The following is a 19,341-nucleotide window of genomic DNA, read 5'->3' on the forward strand; positions in this document are numbered from 1 at the left end:
TTTTCGATTGGTTCTTGTAAGCAACTACAATTCCGAATGATCGAAACAAAAGTTCTGTTACTCGTAAACCTTTAGTATGTGTGCCATGGCTATGAAGCTAAAACCTTTGCGCCATGGAAGAATAGCTTGTACTATCTGGCCGACATTTTTATTGCCTCTGTAAGTAAATTCAGGGTGTTCAATCAACCTGACTGTTGCTTTGATAATTGCTACTAGTAAAGGAAAAAAACTTGTATACCCTGGTTGTATGCACAGGTTGTCTCTACCTCTCTTCTCACGTGACTTGTTTTTGTACAACTCATAATGTGCAGTGACTCTGTAATGCGCTAAAATGAAATTGGAAATTAGGAAAAACGGAATATATCCAGACGACTATACTATTTCTTTTTGAAAAGTTTAAAAAAGGGAGTATAGCCGGGCGGCTATACTATTTTTTAAAAAGAAAAAAAAGTAGAAAAAAGGAGTATAGCCGCTATTTCTTTAACAAAAAGTAAGTAAAAACCGAGTATAGGCTATACTTTGTTTCCGAACTTTTTGTTAAAGAACGGCTGTACTATTTCTTTAACAAAAAAGTTAGAAAACATAGTATAGCCGGGCGGCTATACTTTCTTTTAAAAAGATGAAACCCCGAGTCTAGCCGCGCGGCTATACGAGTTCTTAAAAATTAGAAAGACAGAGTAAGCCGGCCGGCTATACTTTATATAAAATATATAGGCAAAATGGTCATTTCGTGTCCAACCCCATCCCCACACCACCTCCACCAGTCAAAATAACCCAAACAACAAATTAATTAACAATATCGAGATCATGCTTTGGACGTGAAAACTGAGCTCTGCGTACAATAATACACCAACCAACCCGTTTATAATTCTAAATGGACCGACTGACCAACTCATTTATTTATTTCTCCAATTGACTATAGTTTGATCACTTAGTTCATGTCCGAGTCAAAGAACACTGCAGACTCGCCCGAGTCAGCTACCCAAACCCAACCCTCCAACTCATGGCCCTCAGCCACAACTTCTCTGTTTCTAATCCTAATACTTCCCGTCATCACCGCCACGCTCATCTACCAACTCGACTCGTTCGACCCAGCCCCTCTGCCTTATCACGAGTTGACTCGCCGCTTAACCAGGAGAGCTCCGGCTCACAACCCTCGCATGCTTCGAGGGTCAGAGCGTGTGGGCTTTGGGGTCTTGCGGGCCCCCGAGGACGTGCAGGGACGGACCCAGAAATTTTGTGTCGTGGGGTCATAGTGTAAAAGTTTAATTTTTTTTTTGAAAGATTAAAATAACATTGAAAATAAAACTAGAGTACATTCATTCATAATTCATGTAAAAAAACAACATTACAAATTACAATTGGCCACGACGAGGTTTCATATTTTGAAAACGTAGCATTATAGCTTCATTTTCAATACAATCAAAAACATCCTTCTCAACATAAACAAGCAAGCTATCACTCAACCATTGATCTCCCATTTTGTTCCGAAGTGGACCTTTGATAATATTCATGACGGAGAATGCCCTCTCGACTGAAGCAGTAGCAACCGGTAAAACTAGAGCCAATGTAATAAGCAAATACACATAATTGAATGCTCGATGCATCCTTGTCTCCACCATTTTTTTTGCAAGATCACCAATCCCATGCAAGTCAGAGAAATCACTACTCGAACTCACATAATGAATATAAAGCTCAAGTTGATCATCAAGTGCCAAAAGATCCCCATAAGAAAAGTCTTGAGGATAAAATTGAGCAAGACGAAGTAACTTTTGTTTATCAAAAGCTACAAATGAATCATTTGGACTCAAACATGCCAAACAAATAAGCAACTCAGTATTTACCTCATTAAAACGATCATCTAACTCCGTAAGTTGCTCGTCAATGACATAAATAAAGAGCTCCACACGATAATGATGACGATTTGTCTTTATTGGAGCATTACGCCTTGACCTCCCTGGAAGTACGAAGGGCTCATCCATGGTAGGAACATCAATATGATGTTTGTCACAAAATGAAGACACCTCTTCAACCAATGCATCAAACCCATTATTCCTCATCCAATGTAGTTTTTCCTTGCATGATTTCACCAAAGCCATTGCATTCACAATTTCTTGATCTTTCTTTTGCAATGCTTGTGACACATCATTTGTGAGTCCCAATATAGCCTTCATTAAGAATAGGTGAAACACAAACTGAAAAGTAAGCATTTCCCTTTGAATCTTATTTGCTTCACCGGCACTATCATTGGGATTATCATCAATAATCATTTGAAGCACATGAATCACAGATGAAAACATAGAAATGATGCTAATAATGGTACCGTAATGTGAGCTCCATCGTGTGTCACCGGCACGTATGAGACTTGTTTCTTGATGCAAACCTCGCCCCGTTATAAGACAATCATTTTCAAAAGCTATCACAAGTTCTTCTTGGAGTTGTGCTCTAAGTGCATCACGCCGCTTACACGATGCTCCAACATGGTTAACCACACTATTAGTGGTTGTGAAGAAAGAGGCAATATCAATATTCTTCTTTGCTACGGCAACAAGTGCTAGTTGAAGTTGATGAGCAAAGCAATGAACATAGTAGGCACAAGGTTGTTCTCTCAAAATCTTTGTTTTAAGGCCATTCAACTCACCTCTCATATTGCTAGCTCCATCATAACCTTGTCCTCGTAACTTGGAAAAGCTCAAACCATTGGAAGAAAAGAATATGTCAATGGCATCCTTTAGTGTACTTGAAGTGGTGTCGGTAACATGTTGAACCCCCACAAACCTCTCAATTACATGCCCTTTGTCATCCACATAACGCAACACCATAGCCATTTGCTCTTTCACAGAAATATCGCGTGCTTCATCCACCAATATAGAAAAGAATCTATCTTTTAAACCACTCATGATGACATCAAGTGTTTCCCCGGCACATGCATTCACAATATCTTTTTGAATCTTTGGAGCTACTAACTTGAGATTCCCCGGAGCATTTTCCAACACAACTTCTTTAACTTTCTCATCATTGTCTGCAAGGAATTGCAATAACTCCAAGTAATTTCCCCTATTGCTTGAAGTGGCACTTTCATCATTTCCACGAAAAGAAAGACCTTGTCTCAATAGAAACTTAGTGCACTTGATTGATGCAATTAAGCATCTTCGATATGCCATACGAGCTTGTTCAGAGTGTTTGCTCACAGCCGTTTCAATATGTGTATTTTGATTCATCAAATTTGTAGCGGCTTCTCTAGCTTTATTATGAACACTACCAACCGGTCCAACATGCACCTTCATTCTTTCTCTCCCTTTCTTCTAATTCTTAAACCCTGCTCCAGTGAAGGCTTCACTACCCACTTGTTCAAAATTGGATTTAAAGAGATAGCAATAAAGACAAAATGCAGCATCTTTAGATACACTATACTCCAACCAATCAAATTCATCAAACCATTGGGGAATGAAGCGTCGATTAAGTCCTGAGATATTACTTTGTGGGAAAGAATGACCTCTAGGTTGACAAGGTCCTTTTTGTAGATATGCCCTTCGAACCTCATCTCTAATATTAGCATCATACTCAATCATACGAATTCTTAGTCCCGGGTCTGCCTGAAGATTAGCCAAAACCTCATCTAACTCACTTTGTCTTGAACTTGAAGTTTTTGAACTTCCCACACTATCCGAACTACCCAATGATGACTTTCTCTTAAAAAATCTTTCCATAATTCTACATAAATTAATCAAAATAATAACTAAAATCAATTCAAGAGAACACCAAATTTATACCAATTAACCACAAAAAATTCATAAATGAAACATCCAATAAATCTAAACAACACCAAATTTATACCAATTAACCACAAAAAATTCATAAATGAAACATCCAATAAATCTAAACAACACCAAATTTATACCAATTATCCACAAAAAATTCATAAATGAAATATCCAATAAATCTAAACAACATCAAATTTATACCAATTAACCACAAAAAATTCATAAATGAAACATCCAATAAATCTAAACAATATAATACAATCATAAATTCAATTTCAATTTAAGTAATTTAGGTTTAGAGTTAGAATTTACCTTGAATTGTGAGGTGGTGGAAGTGGAGGCAAGCTTTTGGAAATGGCGGAGCTGCTGGCAGCGGCGACAATGGAGGATTTGGGGCTTCAAGGCTTGGTGGGGAAGAGGGTTAAAGGTTTGTGGGGGGTGGGGATTGGGGATTTAGGTATGAGGGTTTAGAAAATAGGTATTTTGGGAAGAAAATTCGGGAGGAAGAAGAAGAGAAACTGATATGTGTTTTTTTTTATAACACCTGGGCCAAAACGACGTCGTTTTGGCCAGGTCTTTTAAAAAAAAATTTCGCTGGTCCAAAACGACGGCGTTTTGGCCAGCGGATTTTAAAAAAAAATTCGCTGGTCCAAAACGACGCCGTTTTGGCCAGCGGGTTTTTAAAAAAAATTCGCTGGTCCAAAACGACGCCGTTTTGGCCAGCGAGTTTTTAAAAAAAATTCGCGCGTCTGGTCCAAAACGACGCCGTTTTGGCCAGCGCATTTTAGTCCAAAACGACGTCGTTTTGGCCAGTCTGTTTTAAAAAAAAAATTAGAAGCTGGGCCAAAACGACGCCGTTTTGGCCAGCTCCTTTGAAACAGAACACAGCCCCCTGTTCATCTTCTTCTTCCTCTTGTCTGCAGCCCCTCTCTCATGGGGTCATACCCCATTTCAAAGCTACCTTGTAGCTTGCTTCCATGGACTCCATGGGGTTGTTTGACCCCATTGACCCCACTGTGGGTCCGTCCTTGAGGACGTGGCTTATCATTCCGGGTCGGGGCTCATTTACACGGGTTGTGAAGACGGGTGGCTCAAGCGAGTTAAACTCAACGACTCGGAAAATCCCGAGTTTGTGGTGGAGAGCTGGGTCAACACGGGCGGCAGACCGCTCGGGCTCGCTTTCGGACTTCACAATGAAGTTGTCGTCGCTGATGCCGATAAGGTTGGTACACGTAGGAAATGTTAAATATTTTTTTGTTATTTGGTTGTTTCTCTTCAATATATTTGGATTAAAAACATTATAATAGTTACGATAATCAAAGGTCTAATATCTATAATTGTTTAAAAAAGAAATAATTAGTTTGTTTAATCTCAGCCATTCATTTTGGCCTAATTTAATGGTTGAAAACTTTTTGAGTAAGAATTACTTGTGTCATGATCCGCACTCATATCTAAATGGGCTTGAAAAAACTAGAGTTTATGTGACACCGTTGATGAGCCCGACGAATAAATACAAATGTAATTTGTAAATTACAAATCCAGTAATATACTTATGAAAAATATAAATATATACGTAAAAAAATATAGGTATATTGTTTATCAAAAAAAAAAGTACATAATAATTTATAGAAAATATAGATACACAATTATTTATAAAAAAAATAATAGGTACACAATAATTTATAGAAAATATAAATACACAATAATTTATAATAAAAATAATAGGTAGATTATTATCCATGAAAAATCTAGGTACAAGAAATGAGATCCAAGTTCTAAAATCTGTAGGGAAAGATGGAACAAAATTTCAAAAAGGCAATAAGGAAAACTGCATTTTTTGGCCAAGACATTGTTGATTGTATTGATGAATTTTAATAATAAAACGGATAATTAATTGCAGACAAAATTTTTAGAGGGAATCACCACAATAAATTGGGAACCAAAAATTAAAACACCACCCCATTACACGTTGAAATATAAATAGGGGTATTTTGGCAATCAAAAAATGATAATAAATAAAATATTGAGCTTAATAAGGTAACTTGATCAATTGGATCTTAGTCATTGGTTTTTACTTATAAAAATTGGGTATTATTTAGGGAGCTTTAGTAATATACCCAAAATAGGAGCTGAAATTATAAAAAAAACCTACATGAAATGCACTTTAGAAACATACCCAAAAATCATTTACTACATACAAAATGAGTGTTGAATTTCCTATAAATTACATGACTGCCACTAACTAACTTAAAAGAAGCCCAATACAAAAAACACACAAAAAACCCATAACAAGCCAGCCTATATTTTTTTTAAAAACCCAAACTTAACTATAAATATAAAATAAAATAAAAACACGAAAACCAAGGGCATGTCCCCACGACCATTCCTTCTCCATCAAACCTCTGCAAATCATGTCATAGAAGTACATTGTTAATACCATGTTATAGAAAACACTGTTAATACTATTTTATAAAAAAATATTGTTAATACCATTTCGTAGAAAAACATTGTTAATACCAATTCATATAAAAAAACATTGTTAATACCATTTCATACCCAACAAAATACATTGTTAATACCATTTCATACCCAAAAAAATATATTGTTAATACCATTTCATACAAAAAGACATTGTTAATACCATGTCATACCCAAAAAAATACATTGTTAATACCATTTCATACAAAAGACATTGTTAATACCATTTCATACCCAAAAAAATACATTGGTAATACCATTTCATACAAAAAGACATTGTTAATACCATTTCATACAAAAAACCATTGGTAATACCATTTCATACAAAAAGACATTGTTAATACCATTTCATTCAAAAAATCATTGTTAATACCATTTCATACAAAAAACATTATTAATACCATTTCACATTAAAAAAAAATCCAGCAAGACATCCGATTGCAGAAACCACCTCCAATTGTCTATAGTTTCACCAGATATAATCGCAAAGGCAAAAGGAAATACTTCTACAAGAAAAAATAAGTACACTGTTAATACTATGTCATAGAAATCAACTTAGTTGCAAGGTATGAACAGTTGTTATACTGTTCATACCACTTACTGGAAGTTAACAACTACATCATTTTATTTACATAATCGATACAATAAAAGTGTACAACTCCATACCACTCAAAATCAATTACATCATTTCATTTGCATAATTAATTGATCTTTCATCACTCCACATACCATAAACATTGAATCGGAGCGGCTCCCACACATACTGCTCATTATCATTGTGCTTGTGGTAACAATGACCTTATCTCCAAACATATGAGCCTTTAGAAAACTGCTGTGACATATATGTACCCAAATGACCTGCAATGAGACTTCGCCAACTCAGAAACTTTCAACCCATGAATTCCTTGCTCTAGCAGTACTCTAAACAATTCACCCTTCAAAGTACTAGGATGTAAACCGTACTTCACCATAAGGCTCATTTCCTAGATAACAGAAGATTCAATTTGAAAAACCAAATTTCACATTTATAGATAGGTTTATACAACAACAGATAAAGCTTATTAATTGTAGAACATAAATAAAACCACCATAAGAAAGTAAATAAAGGCTCCTGCGCATGTGTAGTCATTAAAGCAAATAATTCCAGAGACAAGCGGAGACAAATAAACATATGCTCAACAGTTGTTATTCAGGAATGCACGATAATGCCAACAAACAAAAGTGAAGAAACTATTTCCTTTAACATTCAATCACTACATGTTATATGTAAAACCTAAAATTTCTGATTTAGGTCCTTAAGTACGGAAAATGAGTCTATCCAACTGGGGCTCTGCCTCAAGGTATAAACAGATTATTAGGGGTAATGACAGATCTGTTATGTGAATGGAAAAACCTTTACCGATTCCACCAAATTGACAGCCTCCTATATATTTCCACACCAAATTTTGATTACCCATTGAAGTCTCAATTTTTCATTTGTTGGACTAAAATGGTGGAACCACCTACGAAGCCATGAGATTGATTGGACAAAGCTACAACCCAATTGGAATATGGGAATGTATTGGACAAATGAACCCCTCCCATTCACATAACAGATGGCAAAGCTCTACTTGCCAAATTGATGCACGGTTTGCAATCAACTCTTCTATGCTTGAAGTTTCTGGCTTGTTTTTTACTGTGACCCAGAACCTAACTAACCCATTACCCATAGTATACAGACAATTTTTCCACTTTTCAAAGCCAAGGTCGTCCTTTTGGAATTTGGATAGCACTTAACTTGCAGAATACAGATGTGTTGATAATCAAATCTCATAACATCTCTGCAAGAACAACCTATGACTTCAATCTATGCAATGAGAGCGTAGACGAAAAAGAATGGTAAGAGTAATGAGAGACCATTAGGCAGTATTAGCGAGCACAAAATAATTATTCCAAGCTTTTAGAGGTCGTATAATCATGAATAAGAAAACAGACCTCATAAATATGAAAAAGCAAATGCAATAATAGATAGAGCATATGACATCTTTCACGAACGATGTCCTATATTTGTAAAAGAACTTAACAAAATCAGGCCTCCAACAGTTTGAAATTCACATACCTTGAACAGTTTCTTGACAATCTTTGGAGAAGAATCCCAAGGTTGCATACAGAATGGCTGCTTCATCTTTATAGAATTTAGAGGAAACTTGGCCAGCAAATCTAAAATCCCAAAAATTCCTTATCCACAGCTGAAAATACAATACATGTAGACACATACATATTACAACATTTCATTTTAGCTTCCACAAGACTGGGCCTCATTTACGGTATGTTACGACCGTCGAAGTTCTGGTCGTTCATGCCTTCGGGCATCTCTCATGGCGTTCTCATTGCTGAAGGTGACGAAGCCGAAGCCCCTGGACCTCCCAGTCTCACGGTCGTTGATGATCTAGAAACACAAAAAGAAACCAAATCAAATCAGAGTCGTCCGTCAAAACGAAAACGTCAGAGTATAATCAAACAAATACACAATAATAAACAAAAAATGAAAAGGAATCTATCGATCTTCAATCTTTGGGAAAGAAAGATCAAGTAACATAGAGAAACAGAAGATCAAGTAGTAAAGGTCGAACGACCCTGCGATTCGATGATCTCACCGAATGGAGAAAGGCCTTCTCCAGTGCATCATTGTTGGTGGCCCAGGCGAGCCCTCCAACGAAGCTTAGAATGAAGAGATTGAACAAAAACTGAGGTGGAAGAACAATGATGAGATTGAAGTGGAAGAACAAAAAATGAAAATTGGGGTTGAAGATAAAGATGAGAGACTGGAGGTCGTGTAATGAGTTCTAATCTGGTGTTGATTAGAATTCCAATTTTATGTTAAAAAGGTAATAAAGGTATTTCATCTTAATAATTAAATTAAAAAATATACAGCTGTCGATTTTTGGGTTTATTTTGAGTGTGTTTATATACATTAAATAGTATAGGGTATTTTTATAGTTTTATGTCTAGGAATGGGTATTTAACTAATTTTGTATAAAAAAAAACCACCTTACTAAGGACCATCCGTATTGTTAATAAATATATTTTTGAATACAAGCGATAGTGAATTACGGGGTGTGGTGGGGCTGATGCAAGTTCTAGAGACATTCTAAAGTTTTGCGAGGAGAAATTGCAAAAGCTATTATATATGGGAATTTGCCTAGCCCAACTGGTAAGATAGAAAGAAAGAAAAATTGTGAGGGAGAAGACCAATCTTGTGGGAGGCCAATAATCCCTGATATGGGCTTTTGATTTGACAATTGGCAAACGGGTTTGTTGGTTTTACACCCTTTGGTTACATGAAAACTTTCAGTGTTGGGGGTTGGGGATGATTAATTTACTTATTCTTTTTTTTCTTTGTTACATTGCAGGAAATCAAACAATAGACATAGTATTACTATTAGTAGTAAAATGAAAACGATTTTTTCAATTCTAAGTTCTCCATAGACATGAAATACAGAACGAACCAACCACTTTGTTCTTCATTTGGGGTCAACAAAAAACTAAGGTCCAAATGCCACGTCAGTGGGCTCCCTAGTTGGAAAAATCTTGGTCTAGAAGATAAACACCATCTGATTCTCATCCATATCCATATACACAAGATAAGTCACCAGCAAGAGCAACCCACCACTCGCTCACCCCACCCCACCTGCACAATATCTGCAAGCATGCAGATGCAGTGCAGCCAATAAAAACTCCACAGACACTACTATAATCTGAACACATACAATAGAGAAAACTACCGACCCAAAGTTATTGTTAAATTTAATACACATTTAAAGAATATAGAAAAATCTAGAAGAAATTAGAAAACTCAAGAAAGTTCATTAACTTTGACAAAGTAAAGTTTTAAAAGATGATTATTGTAAACTCTAGAAAAAATTTAATAAGAATCTTATAATAAAGTAATAATATTATAAAGTAGTGAGGAGAAGAAGCCAAGTCCACCGACTTGGACAATGGCGGCAGCTTTAGTGTATAAATAGATGTTGTTGTCTCTTGTACAAGCCAAGAGAGTGAGAACGGGCCAAATAGCCAGCAAAAAGAGAGAGAATAGGCCAATAAGCCTACTCCTCTAGAAAGCCTACTCCAATAGGCCAATATCAATCACCCCATTTCTTTTGCTTGCCACTCCCTCTAACATATCGGCCCTAAAATTGCAAACCAAAAAAAAAAAAAAAAACTATAAATTACATATCTAATAATGTACTTATAAAAAAATATAAATATAAATATATACGTATAAAAATATAGATATACTTTTTACCAAAAAAATTTACAAAAAAAATAGGTACACAATAATTTATAGAAAATATAGATACACAATAATTTATAGAAAATATAGATACACAATAGCAAGAGTGATCTTAACAAAAACAAGAAGATAGTCTTAAGTGAAACAGTTGGACTAAAGTGGAATTCCTGCATTTGAATTCCACCCAGCCTTATTTTGGAGAGATAATTCACTTATATTATGACATGTGAATAAATTATACTAGGTGGTCGAACTACCGTATTATTCTATAACTTCTCCTTATGTTAGTCCTACCCCCAAATGCAAGGAATCAATTTTACTTATGAAAGTGGTTGGACGGGTGATGACGTGATCTCAGAATAAGAGTCTCTTACAAAAAAAAAGTCTAGCATAATTAGTCGTATAAAATCCGCATACCTAGCTATGACATCACATCCTGAACAGAACCAGTGACACAAATGTTGTGACACTAATATTTAACAATACAATAAAGTGCAACCACACATATAGGTTGATTTGGGGACACCTTTATAGGACTCACTTCGCATTGTATTTCACTAATCTAAACCGTCTATGTTTTAGATAATCATTCAGAGATCATCTCTATAAAAAATCACTTGAATTCGATATCATTTGACCACTCATTTGTGTTATTGAAATTTTAGTACTTTCCATGAAGCGCCGTGTTTATTGATTTTGCATGATACAATTGGATGTGGAAACGGTTTCCAATTTGTTTAATTTTTTGCACAGAAACCGCAAAATTCCACAGAAATTCCCACAATATAAGGCTCAACATCTGGTTCACTCTGAGGAAGTACAGTGTATTCTGTCAAGTTGACTAATTTGCAGGACATTCTTGCAAAACATCTTTCAATCCCAAAAATGCTCCTTTTGCTTGCTTTTCCATCTTTACTCTTCAAACCTAGTAAAACACAAAACTAAGTAAAAATGGACAAAACTCACTCAAGAACATAGCAAGAATCCAAGAGAAAAATAATAATAATGCACGAAATAATGGTTATATCCAATAACCCCCAAACTTAGACTTTGTTTGCCCTCATGCAAAACAAAGACTCAAAGAGTGTTATGCCTCCACATATTAGTCTCAATAAATTGTCCAAGGTATATAACTCTAAAGAATCAAATAAGCATCATATAAACCACAAGCATGATTCAAAAGTTAACAAAACCGTACACAACATTCTCAAGTGTAGTGTGTGAAATAGCCAATATCAATACAACTCACTCAACCAGGATAGGTATATGCAAATCAAAGCTTCAACTTCAAACTTCACCAAGAATGTCATTCACGACGAAAACGCTCAAAGTTTGGGTTAAGTGTTTCACTCAATAAAATGAATGCATGAAAATCAAATCAAATCCTATAAGCTTGCTCTTCATATCACATCTCCACAGATTAAATTCACACAATTTCTAGGATCAAAAGGTCTTAAATTACGGTTGTAATGGGGTTAGGGGTTAAGGTTAAAAGAAAGAAAGGATATGGAAAACAAAAATATTCTATGAGAATTAGTAGAGCACTTGATGACCATGAAGGATTGCAAATTCTCTTGTATCTCGTGCGATATCACCAATTATGTACTTCATTGGAAGCCAAATTTCATTGTTGGGCTTCAACTTCATTTTGATCAACATATTTCTCAAACTTCTTCAGTCTTTGACAATATTGAGGTAGCAAACCAATTTTTTTTTCTTTCTTTTTTTTTTCTTTTCATTCTTGTTTTTAACAAACACCAACCTCAAAATCATCTTTGCTTTTATTTTTTTCTTTTCACAACTTTGATACTCACAAGGTATAAGGTGCAAATCGCCCAAACTTAAAGCTCCACCAATTTTTCATAGAACAAGGTAGGTTGAAGTGTTTAAGTTTATGGTTCAGGATAGTGTGGTTCATGAAAGAAAATGCTTATTTAGGCTCAAAGAGGCTATCTAAGGGATAATGTAGTAGGGACAAAAGCTTGTTTGGCTATGGTGGTGATCCTAGGTGCCTTAATCACTTCCTAGATAGAATCATGTGAATCAATACAAAGCCTTGAAAAATATTGAAGCAAGTTCTAGTAAATGATAGTTGCACTCATGAAAAGAATTTACAAGTCTACACTAAAATCCACATATAATTCTCTAAGTCAAAAGCAAATTGCATTAAATTGGCTATGTGCATTAAAAATATGAGAATAATCATGCAAGAGAAAGTTAACTAAAGAATCACACTTGAAATTCACAAAATGATTACCAATCCTCAAAAGCTATATAACAAGTAGAATTCAAGTGTTATCATTGACTTGTGGAAAGCTTAATTAAAATGACTCAAGAAAAGGAAAAAAGAAAATCTTTTTGGATTTTTGAAAATTTTAGATTTTTTTGGGTTTTGTGACTTTAAAACAACTACTTAACTACCTAAAAACACAAAAGAAACAAAATAAGACTCAAACAAACCAAGAAAACAAAGAGTTTCAAAATGCAGCTTTTGGCAGTTTCAACCTCTATTCAAATTTTAGCACATAACTTTCAAACTGCTGGTCCGATTTTCACGTTTTTTATATGGTTAGATTCAACACGAAAAAACGAAGAACATAGTACGGTCTAAATTGTCAACACATTTACCAATTAAAACAGTTTTTAAGCAAAACGAAACCCTATGTTTTCAGACATTAGAAATTTTCAAAACACAAAAACAAGCAATAAAGCTAAATCATTCCCCCCAAACTTAAATGAAACATTGTCCTCAACGTAAAAAGAATCAAAATACATGCAATGAATCAAGCAAAGGGAGAAAAGAATTAAAACAGTATAATAAAGAGTAAAGAGTAAGGGTTAGAGCTCCCTGGGCATATAATCTCTAGTAGGAGATGCTGCAAATGCCAAGATCCTCGCATCATCATCATGCATTCAAAACATGGGTTACCTCCCGAGAAACGCTTAATTTAAAGTCTTTAGCCGGACTCAGCGACCATCATATATCTGGGGGATCATCGAGGTACATCACCTCAATGGTCTTGGTTTGTGCCGTCAAAGTATGAATATTCTCTATAGGATCTGTGAGGCTTGATTCAATGAATGGCTTCCCTATAATTTGATCCACAACTTCGATGTGAAAACAATCATAAGGATCTAAGGGTCTGTCAAACCTTCAAAGACCTAAAAATTTATAGTAGTATCTTGCATCCGGAGATGTTCCTTCCTTTTTTATATTCAACGGCAATTTCCATTTGGAGAGACGTTTAGTTTTGCTTTCAAAACCAAAAGAGTACTGAACAAAACCAAAAAAGTACTGAACAAAACCAAAAAAGTAGAGACCAAAACCAAACAAGTAATTACCAAACCCATCTCATTCATAGAATTATTAGAAAACACAATTCTTACCGTGTTGGAATTGATAACATTAATTATATTCCCACTAATATTGAAGACAGGGGCCCCGTGCTTGCCATCATTTTGGGAATGCTGATGCATACGGCTCTTGAAATCGTCGGAGTTATTGAGTACAGCCCCTGTAAACTTCTCTATAATCGACTCAAAAATCCAACGCTTTACTCTCCCCCGCTTCAACGGTACAGGCCACCGCTTCATCGCTGGGTAGCGATCTGCGTCGGACGATGATGGGTGCACGGGTTGATGTTTATGCGTATTGAAGCCGAGAAGTCATTTTGGTCGGAAAGATGCCCAATCAGAAGATATAGAGAGAGAGAGAGAGAGAGAGAGAGAGAGAGAGAGAGAGAGAGAGAGAGAGAGAGAGAGAGAGCGAGCGAGCGAGTGACTGAACTGTTAGGATTCTAAAGTACATTCACCTTTTATTCATATTTATTATTTTTTTTTTTTAAATTTATTGGTGGGCGATTCTAAAGAACATTCACCTTTTCATATTTGGTGGGCCGTACACTGTGCTCACATACGTGTGCGGTTTTTTTTTTCTTACTATTGAAGGATAAGGGCAGGAATAGTGCAGACCTAGAACTAGAGACTTAGTCGTGCTTTGAATATCTCTTCTTTTAACCAAGTCTATAGAAATCAAGGTGAATGTGATTGATCAAAGTTACCCCAGTAGTATAATTTTCTTACTATTTCTTACTTCTTTGTTTTATTCTTGTCATAGATTCTTATCTTTCGCTCACACTCTCTATGTATTTGAAACTTTTTATTTTGTCTATGTAAAAATATGTCTGCCTACAGGAAAAGGAAAATATCAGAGGACATATCAGTTTACGTGGGGTAACGGGAACTGTTTGTGGTGGAGAGCTGGGTCAACACGGGCGGCAGACCGCTCGGGCTCGCTTTCGGACTTCACAATGAAGTTGTCGTCGCTGATGCCGATAAGGTTGGTACACGTAGGAAATGTTAAATATTTTTTTGTTATTTGGTTGTTTCTCTTCAATATATATTTGGATTAAAAACATTATAATAGTTACGATAATCAAAGGTCTAATATCTATAATTGTTTAAAAAAGAAATAATTAGTTTGTTTAATCTCAGCCATTCATTTTGGCCTAATCTAATGGTTGAAAACTTGAGTAAGAATTACTTGTGTCATGATCCGCACTCGTATCTAAATGGGCTTGAAAAAAAAGTTTATGTGACACCGCTGATGAGCCCGACGAATAAATACAAATGTAATTTGTAAATTACAAATCCAATAATATACTTATAAAAAATATAAATATATACGTAAAAAAAAATATAGGTATATTGTTTACCAAAAAAATTTACAGAAAAATAAGTACATAATAATTTATAGAAAATATAGATACACAATTATTTATAATAATAAAAATAGGTACAAAATAATTTATAGAAAATATAAATACACAATAATTTATAATAAAAATAATAGGTAGATTATTATCCATGAAAAATCTAGGTACAAGAAATGAGATCCAAGTTCTAAAATCTGTAGGGAAAGATGGAACAAAATTTCAAAAAGGCAATAAGGAAAACTGCATTTTTTGGCCAAGACATTGTTGATTGTATTGATGAATTTTAATAATAAAACGGATAATTAATTGCAGACAAAATTTTTAGAGGGAATCACCACAATAAATTGGGAACCAAAAATTAAAACACCACCCCATTACACGTTGAAATATAAATAGGGGTATTTTGGCAACCAAAAAATGATAATAAATAAAATATTGAACTTAGTAAGGTAATTTGATCAATTGGATCTTAGTCATTGGTTTTTACTTATAAAAATTGGGTATTATTTATAGGAACAAAAAATTAAGGGTTGCAGGTAAGATAAGTTGAATTTGAAGGGTGTAAGCCAAATTTACATTTTTTTTAAAATTATGAACAAAGAAACTTGTGACATTTTTAGAAACTGGAAAAACTAATAATGTAATCAGTGTAAAACTTGAACATTATTTTGAGATAATGTATCTGCTTAAGAAAGACGGACCTTATATGAGGTAGGGTATGGATGCAAGTTGTGCATAATAAAATGAAATTTATGGCAGGGCCTGCTGAATGTAACAAGTGAGGGTGAGGTAAAGCTGCTGACTGACGAGGCTGATGGTGCAAAATTTGGAATTACAGACGGTGTAGATGTAGCTGTGGATGATACGATTTATTTCACAGATGCTTCATACAAGTACAACTTGACAGACGCTATTTTGGACATTTTGGAGGGTCAGTCTCATAGTAGATTCTTGAGCACAACCCAACAACCAAACAGACCAAAGTGCTGGTCCGTGACCTATACTTTGCTAATGGAATGGTGGTTTCAGCCGACCAAAGTCACGTAATCTTCTGCGAAACCCCCAAGTACGATATTAGTTCACCATGTTATATATTGTAATCCGAACGTGTGATTTAACGTAACATGTTAGATTGTGTGTTTTTGTGCGTGCTAGTCTTGGTACGGGAAATTGTGTCATCATCAATGTCTCACTAAATCCACATATCCATGGTGTACACATGCATGTGTGACGCTTGCACTTCTCCTACCACCCATATTCACCAATCCTGGGATGGTAGAGTACAATATACAAGTGAGCAAAATTTATAAATAATTGCTTGGCTAGCATGCAGGATTTGTACGCACCGCTTGTTCCTTCCTGACATTTCGTTCGGATTTTTCTGCCACAGTTAATAAGAAGATTGAAGGTTTTGTCACTAGCATAGCAGGAAATGACATCGGTGGTTCATACATGCATGCAAGCTAACTGGAAATTATTAATGTAAGCGAATCATAACACATCCACCATGTAAGTAAATCTCATAACACAAAATTGAGAGTCCACAATCGTCTCGCACGTGTATAGGCGTCGGATGCTTTCATAAGGTTTAGGGTTCAGTTTTTCAAAATGTTGGGCCCGCTGGGCTCTAAGGCTCTATACAAGTCCACATATTTAGGATTATAAGGAGGTATAGCATACACTGCCAAATACTGAATTTCATACCACTTGCTTCTTCTTTCATATCCTCTATTGACTTTCTGGGACGAGTTCATCGGTACGTGACAATGTCCAACTCAAGCGACTCACCTTCCCAAACCCAACCCTCTCATCACACTCATCCCATTCCCACAACCAAACCGTCGTCGTCGTCTTCATCATCATGGCCCTCAGCTTTTCTCATCTTCTCAATTCTGGTTCCACTGGCAATAGCTCTGCTCATCTACCAACTCGATTCTCTCGACCCAGCTCCTCTCCCCCTCCACGAGTTGACTAAGCGAGTCGCGGCTGTCCCAACGCGTAATGCCCACATGCTCAAAGGGTCGGAGTTTGTGGGTGCTGGGGCTTTGGTGGCGCCCGAAGACGTGGCTTATGACTCAAAGTCGGGGCTGATTTACACGGGTTGTGCTGACGGGTGGGTCAAGCGAGTCACGCTGAACGAGTACGCTGCTGACTCGGTGGTGGAGAACTGGGTTTTCACCGGTGGGAGGCCACTTGGACTCGCTCACGGCCATAAGAACGAGGTCTTTGTGGCTGACACAGAAAAGGTCAGCTCGATCCTAAATATCAGCGCATATTAAATTTGTTCGTGTTTATTATTTGGTCAAAGTTCAAGTACACATGGATTCTTACCCCCAAAAAAATAAAGAGAAAAACAAAAACGTAACAATGAGGGGGTTGGTTCAGTTGTTCGATACACTGTGTGTAGCCTTATTAGTGTTCGAGTTCCGCTGTTATATCAATAATCCTAATTAGTGCTCAGTTTGTAATTTTCTATATAAATCCATATCAATGACAATTTATAATTAGATGCCTCCGATTCGAGATTACAGATATATCCTGATACCGATGGTGAAAGTATAATCAATCTCCCCGTAAACTTTTCATAACTAAAAACAAAAACGTACAAAAATTGGTCACCCGTGAATTATTAACTAAATTTAATCAATGCTCATGTTGGTTTTAGTTTCATACAACATGCAGGTAGGTCCCGCTGCTACGGTTTACGCATGGAGAACAATTTGTAACCTATCAGTACTGTCACGTTACTTAGACATATAACCTGACATGAATTTTTCTGAGAGTAGGGTCTTATGAACAAAACTCGTATAGGAACTTGCTTCTCACTGACAAAACTCGTAGGGTCTTATGTAACGCTTGTTATGATTTAACTAGATAGTCCATTTCATGTCACCTAAGTTTTCTACAGTTTCACAACATGCATAAAAGTAAGTCCTGATCTCATGTGCATATTGTAAGAGGGAGGTGGCCTCATAATTATATCATTTTTTTTTTTTGGTTATTATTTTTTTTTTCAATCAGGGGCTATTGAAGATAAGTGAGGACGGAACAGTAGAACTGTTGACAGATGAGGCCGAGGGTGTAAAATTCAAGCTAACGGACTGCGTAGATGTAGCACAAAATGGCATGCTTTACTTCACGGATGCTTCACACAAATACAGCTTAAAAGACTTCATCTCGGATATTTTAGGGGGCAGACCCCATGGCAGATTGATGAGCTACAACCCAACAACCAAAGAGACCAAAGTTCTGGTCCACAACCTCTACTTTGCCAACGGAGTAGCAGTCTCTCCAGATCAAAACTTCGTTGTGTTCTGTGAAACTGTCATGTAAGTTCTTAGAACTTAAAGACTTCTGTTTTTTTCTGTGAATCTGAAAGTATGGACAAAGTTTTTTACTGCCTTAAATGGTTAATATTGCAGGAGAAGGTGTAGAAAATACTATCTACAAGGCAGTAAAAAAGGGAGTGTAGAAAATTTTATTGACCATTTGCCAGGCATGCCTGATAATATCAGATATGATGGGGAAGGCCAGTACTGGATTGCTTTGGCTACGGTGATCTTCATTTTCTCTCTGTTTTCTGAAAAATCACATCAGTTGTTCTGTTTTGAATGGAACAAGGATGCATTTTTTTTCATGGTTTGTTGACATTTTGTATGCCAAATTGGCAGGAGGTTACACCATACTGGGATCTAGCACTTAGATATCCTTTTATTCGAAAGGTTCTGGCAATCGTGAAGCGGTATGCAGCAGGCAGACCGCATATGGAGAAGAATGCTGGTGTGTTGGCTGTGAATTTGAATGGGGAACCTACTGCTCACTATTCTGATCCTGAGTTGTTTCTCATTTCAAGTGGGATCAAGATTGGAAATTACCTCTACTGCGGTTCGATTGTTAATCCCTACATTATCCGCCTTGATGTCCATCAACATCCTGCACATCCCACTACATGAGCTATGGTGTACTATTTCCTGCTTCCTTGATATAATTTGCAACAAACATGCAATGCTAGTGTAGCTTCATTGGAGAACCTTAAGCATACATAGATGCAATGGTATAGCTTGGTTTATTAAATTTTTCCTTTCGTACAATAGATAAGGAGCCAACA

At 36.1% G+C, this 19,341-nt stretch overlaps 2 protein-coding genes and 1 long non-coding RNA gene across 3 annotated transcripts; 2 read left to right on the plus strand and 1 right to left on the minus strand.

The window, feature by feature from the left end:
• On the plus strand, positions 757–16,280 carry LOC18771150 (protein STRICTOSIDINE SYNTHASE-LIKE 7). Its single transcript, XM_007204004.2, has 4 exons — positions 757–1,211; positions 4,798–4,899; positions 14,771–14,857; positions 15,993–16,280. Exons 1-4 carry the CDS (start codon positions 939–941, stop codon positions 16,278–16,280), a joined length of 750 nt encoding a protein of 249 aa, XP_007204066.2. The 5' UTR covers positions 757–938.
• LOC18771092 lies at positions 6,626–8,927 on the minus strand. Its single transcript, XR_002272623.1, has 3 exons — positions 8,879–8,927; positions 8,341–8,670; positions 6,626–7,225 (listed from the first exon to the last, which is right to left on the minus strand). It is a non-coding gene; the product is annotated as an uncharacterized LOC18771092 (long non-coding RNA).
• LOC18770394 (protein STRICTOSIDINE SYNTHASE-LIKE 5) lies at positions 16,900–19,307 on the plus strand. The gene is made up of 4 exons (XM_007203388.2): positions 16,900–17,479; positions 18,255–18,562; positions 18,656–18,788; positions 18,905–19,307. Exons 1-4 carry the CDS (start codon positions 17,000–17,002, stop codon positions 19,184–19,186), a joined length of 1,203 nt encoding a protein of 400 aa, XP_007203450.1. The 5' UTR covers positions 16,900–16,999; the 3' UTR covers positions 19,187–19,307.

This window comes from Prunus persica, chromosome G7 (assembly GCF_000346465.2).
Source record: "Prunus persica cultivar Lovell chromosome G7, Prunus_persica_NCBIv2, whole genome shotgun sequence".
In the NCBI taxonomy this organism is placed as follows: Eukaryota; Viridiplantae; Streptophyta; class Magnoliopsida; order Rosales; family Rosaceae; genus Prunus; species Prunus persica.

Coding starts and splice junctions, on each gene's coding strand:
- LOC18771150 (XM_007204004.2), top strand. CDS start 939: ATGTCCGAGTCAAAGAACACTGCAGACTCGCCCGAGTCAGCTACCCAA. Junction 1,212..4,797: donor GGGTCTTGCGGGCCCCCGAG/GACGTGCAGGGA, acceptor TCCGTCCTTGAG/GACGTGGCTTATCATTCCGG. Junction 14,858..15,992: donor TCGTCGCTGATGCCGATAAG/GTTGGTACACGT, acceptor AATTTATGGCAG/GGCCTGCTGAATGTAACAAG.
- LOC18770394 (XM_007203388.2), top strand. CDS start 17,000: ATGTCCAACTCAAGCGACTCACCTTCCCAAACCCAACCCTCTCATCAC. Junction 18,563..18,655: donor GTGTTCTGTGAAACTGTCAT/GTAAGTTCTTAG, acceptor TTAATATTGCAG/GAGAAGGTGTAGAAAATACT. Junction 18,789..18,904: donor ACTGGATTGCTTTGGCTACG/GTGATCTTCATT, acceptor CCAAATTGGCAG/GAGGTTACACCATACTGGGA.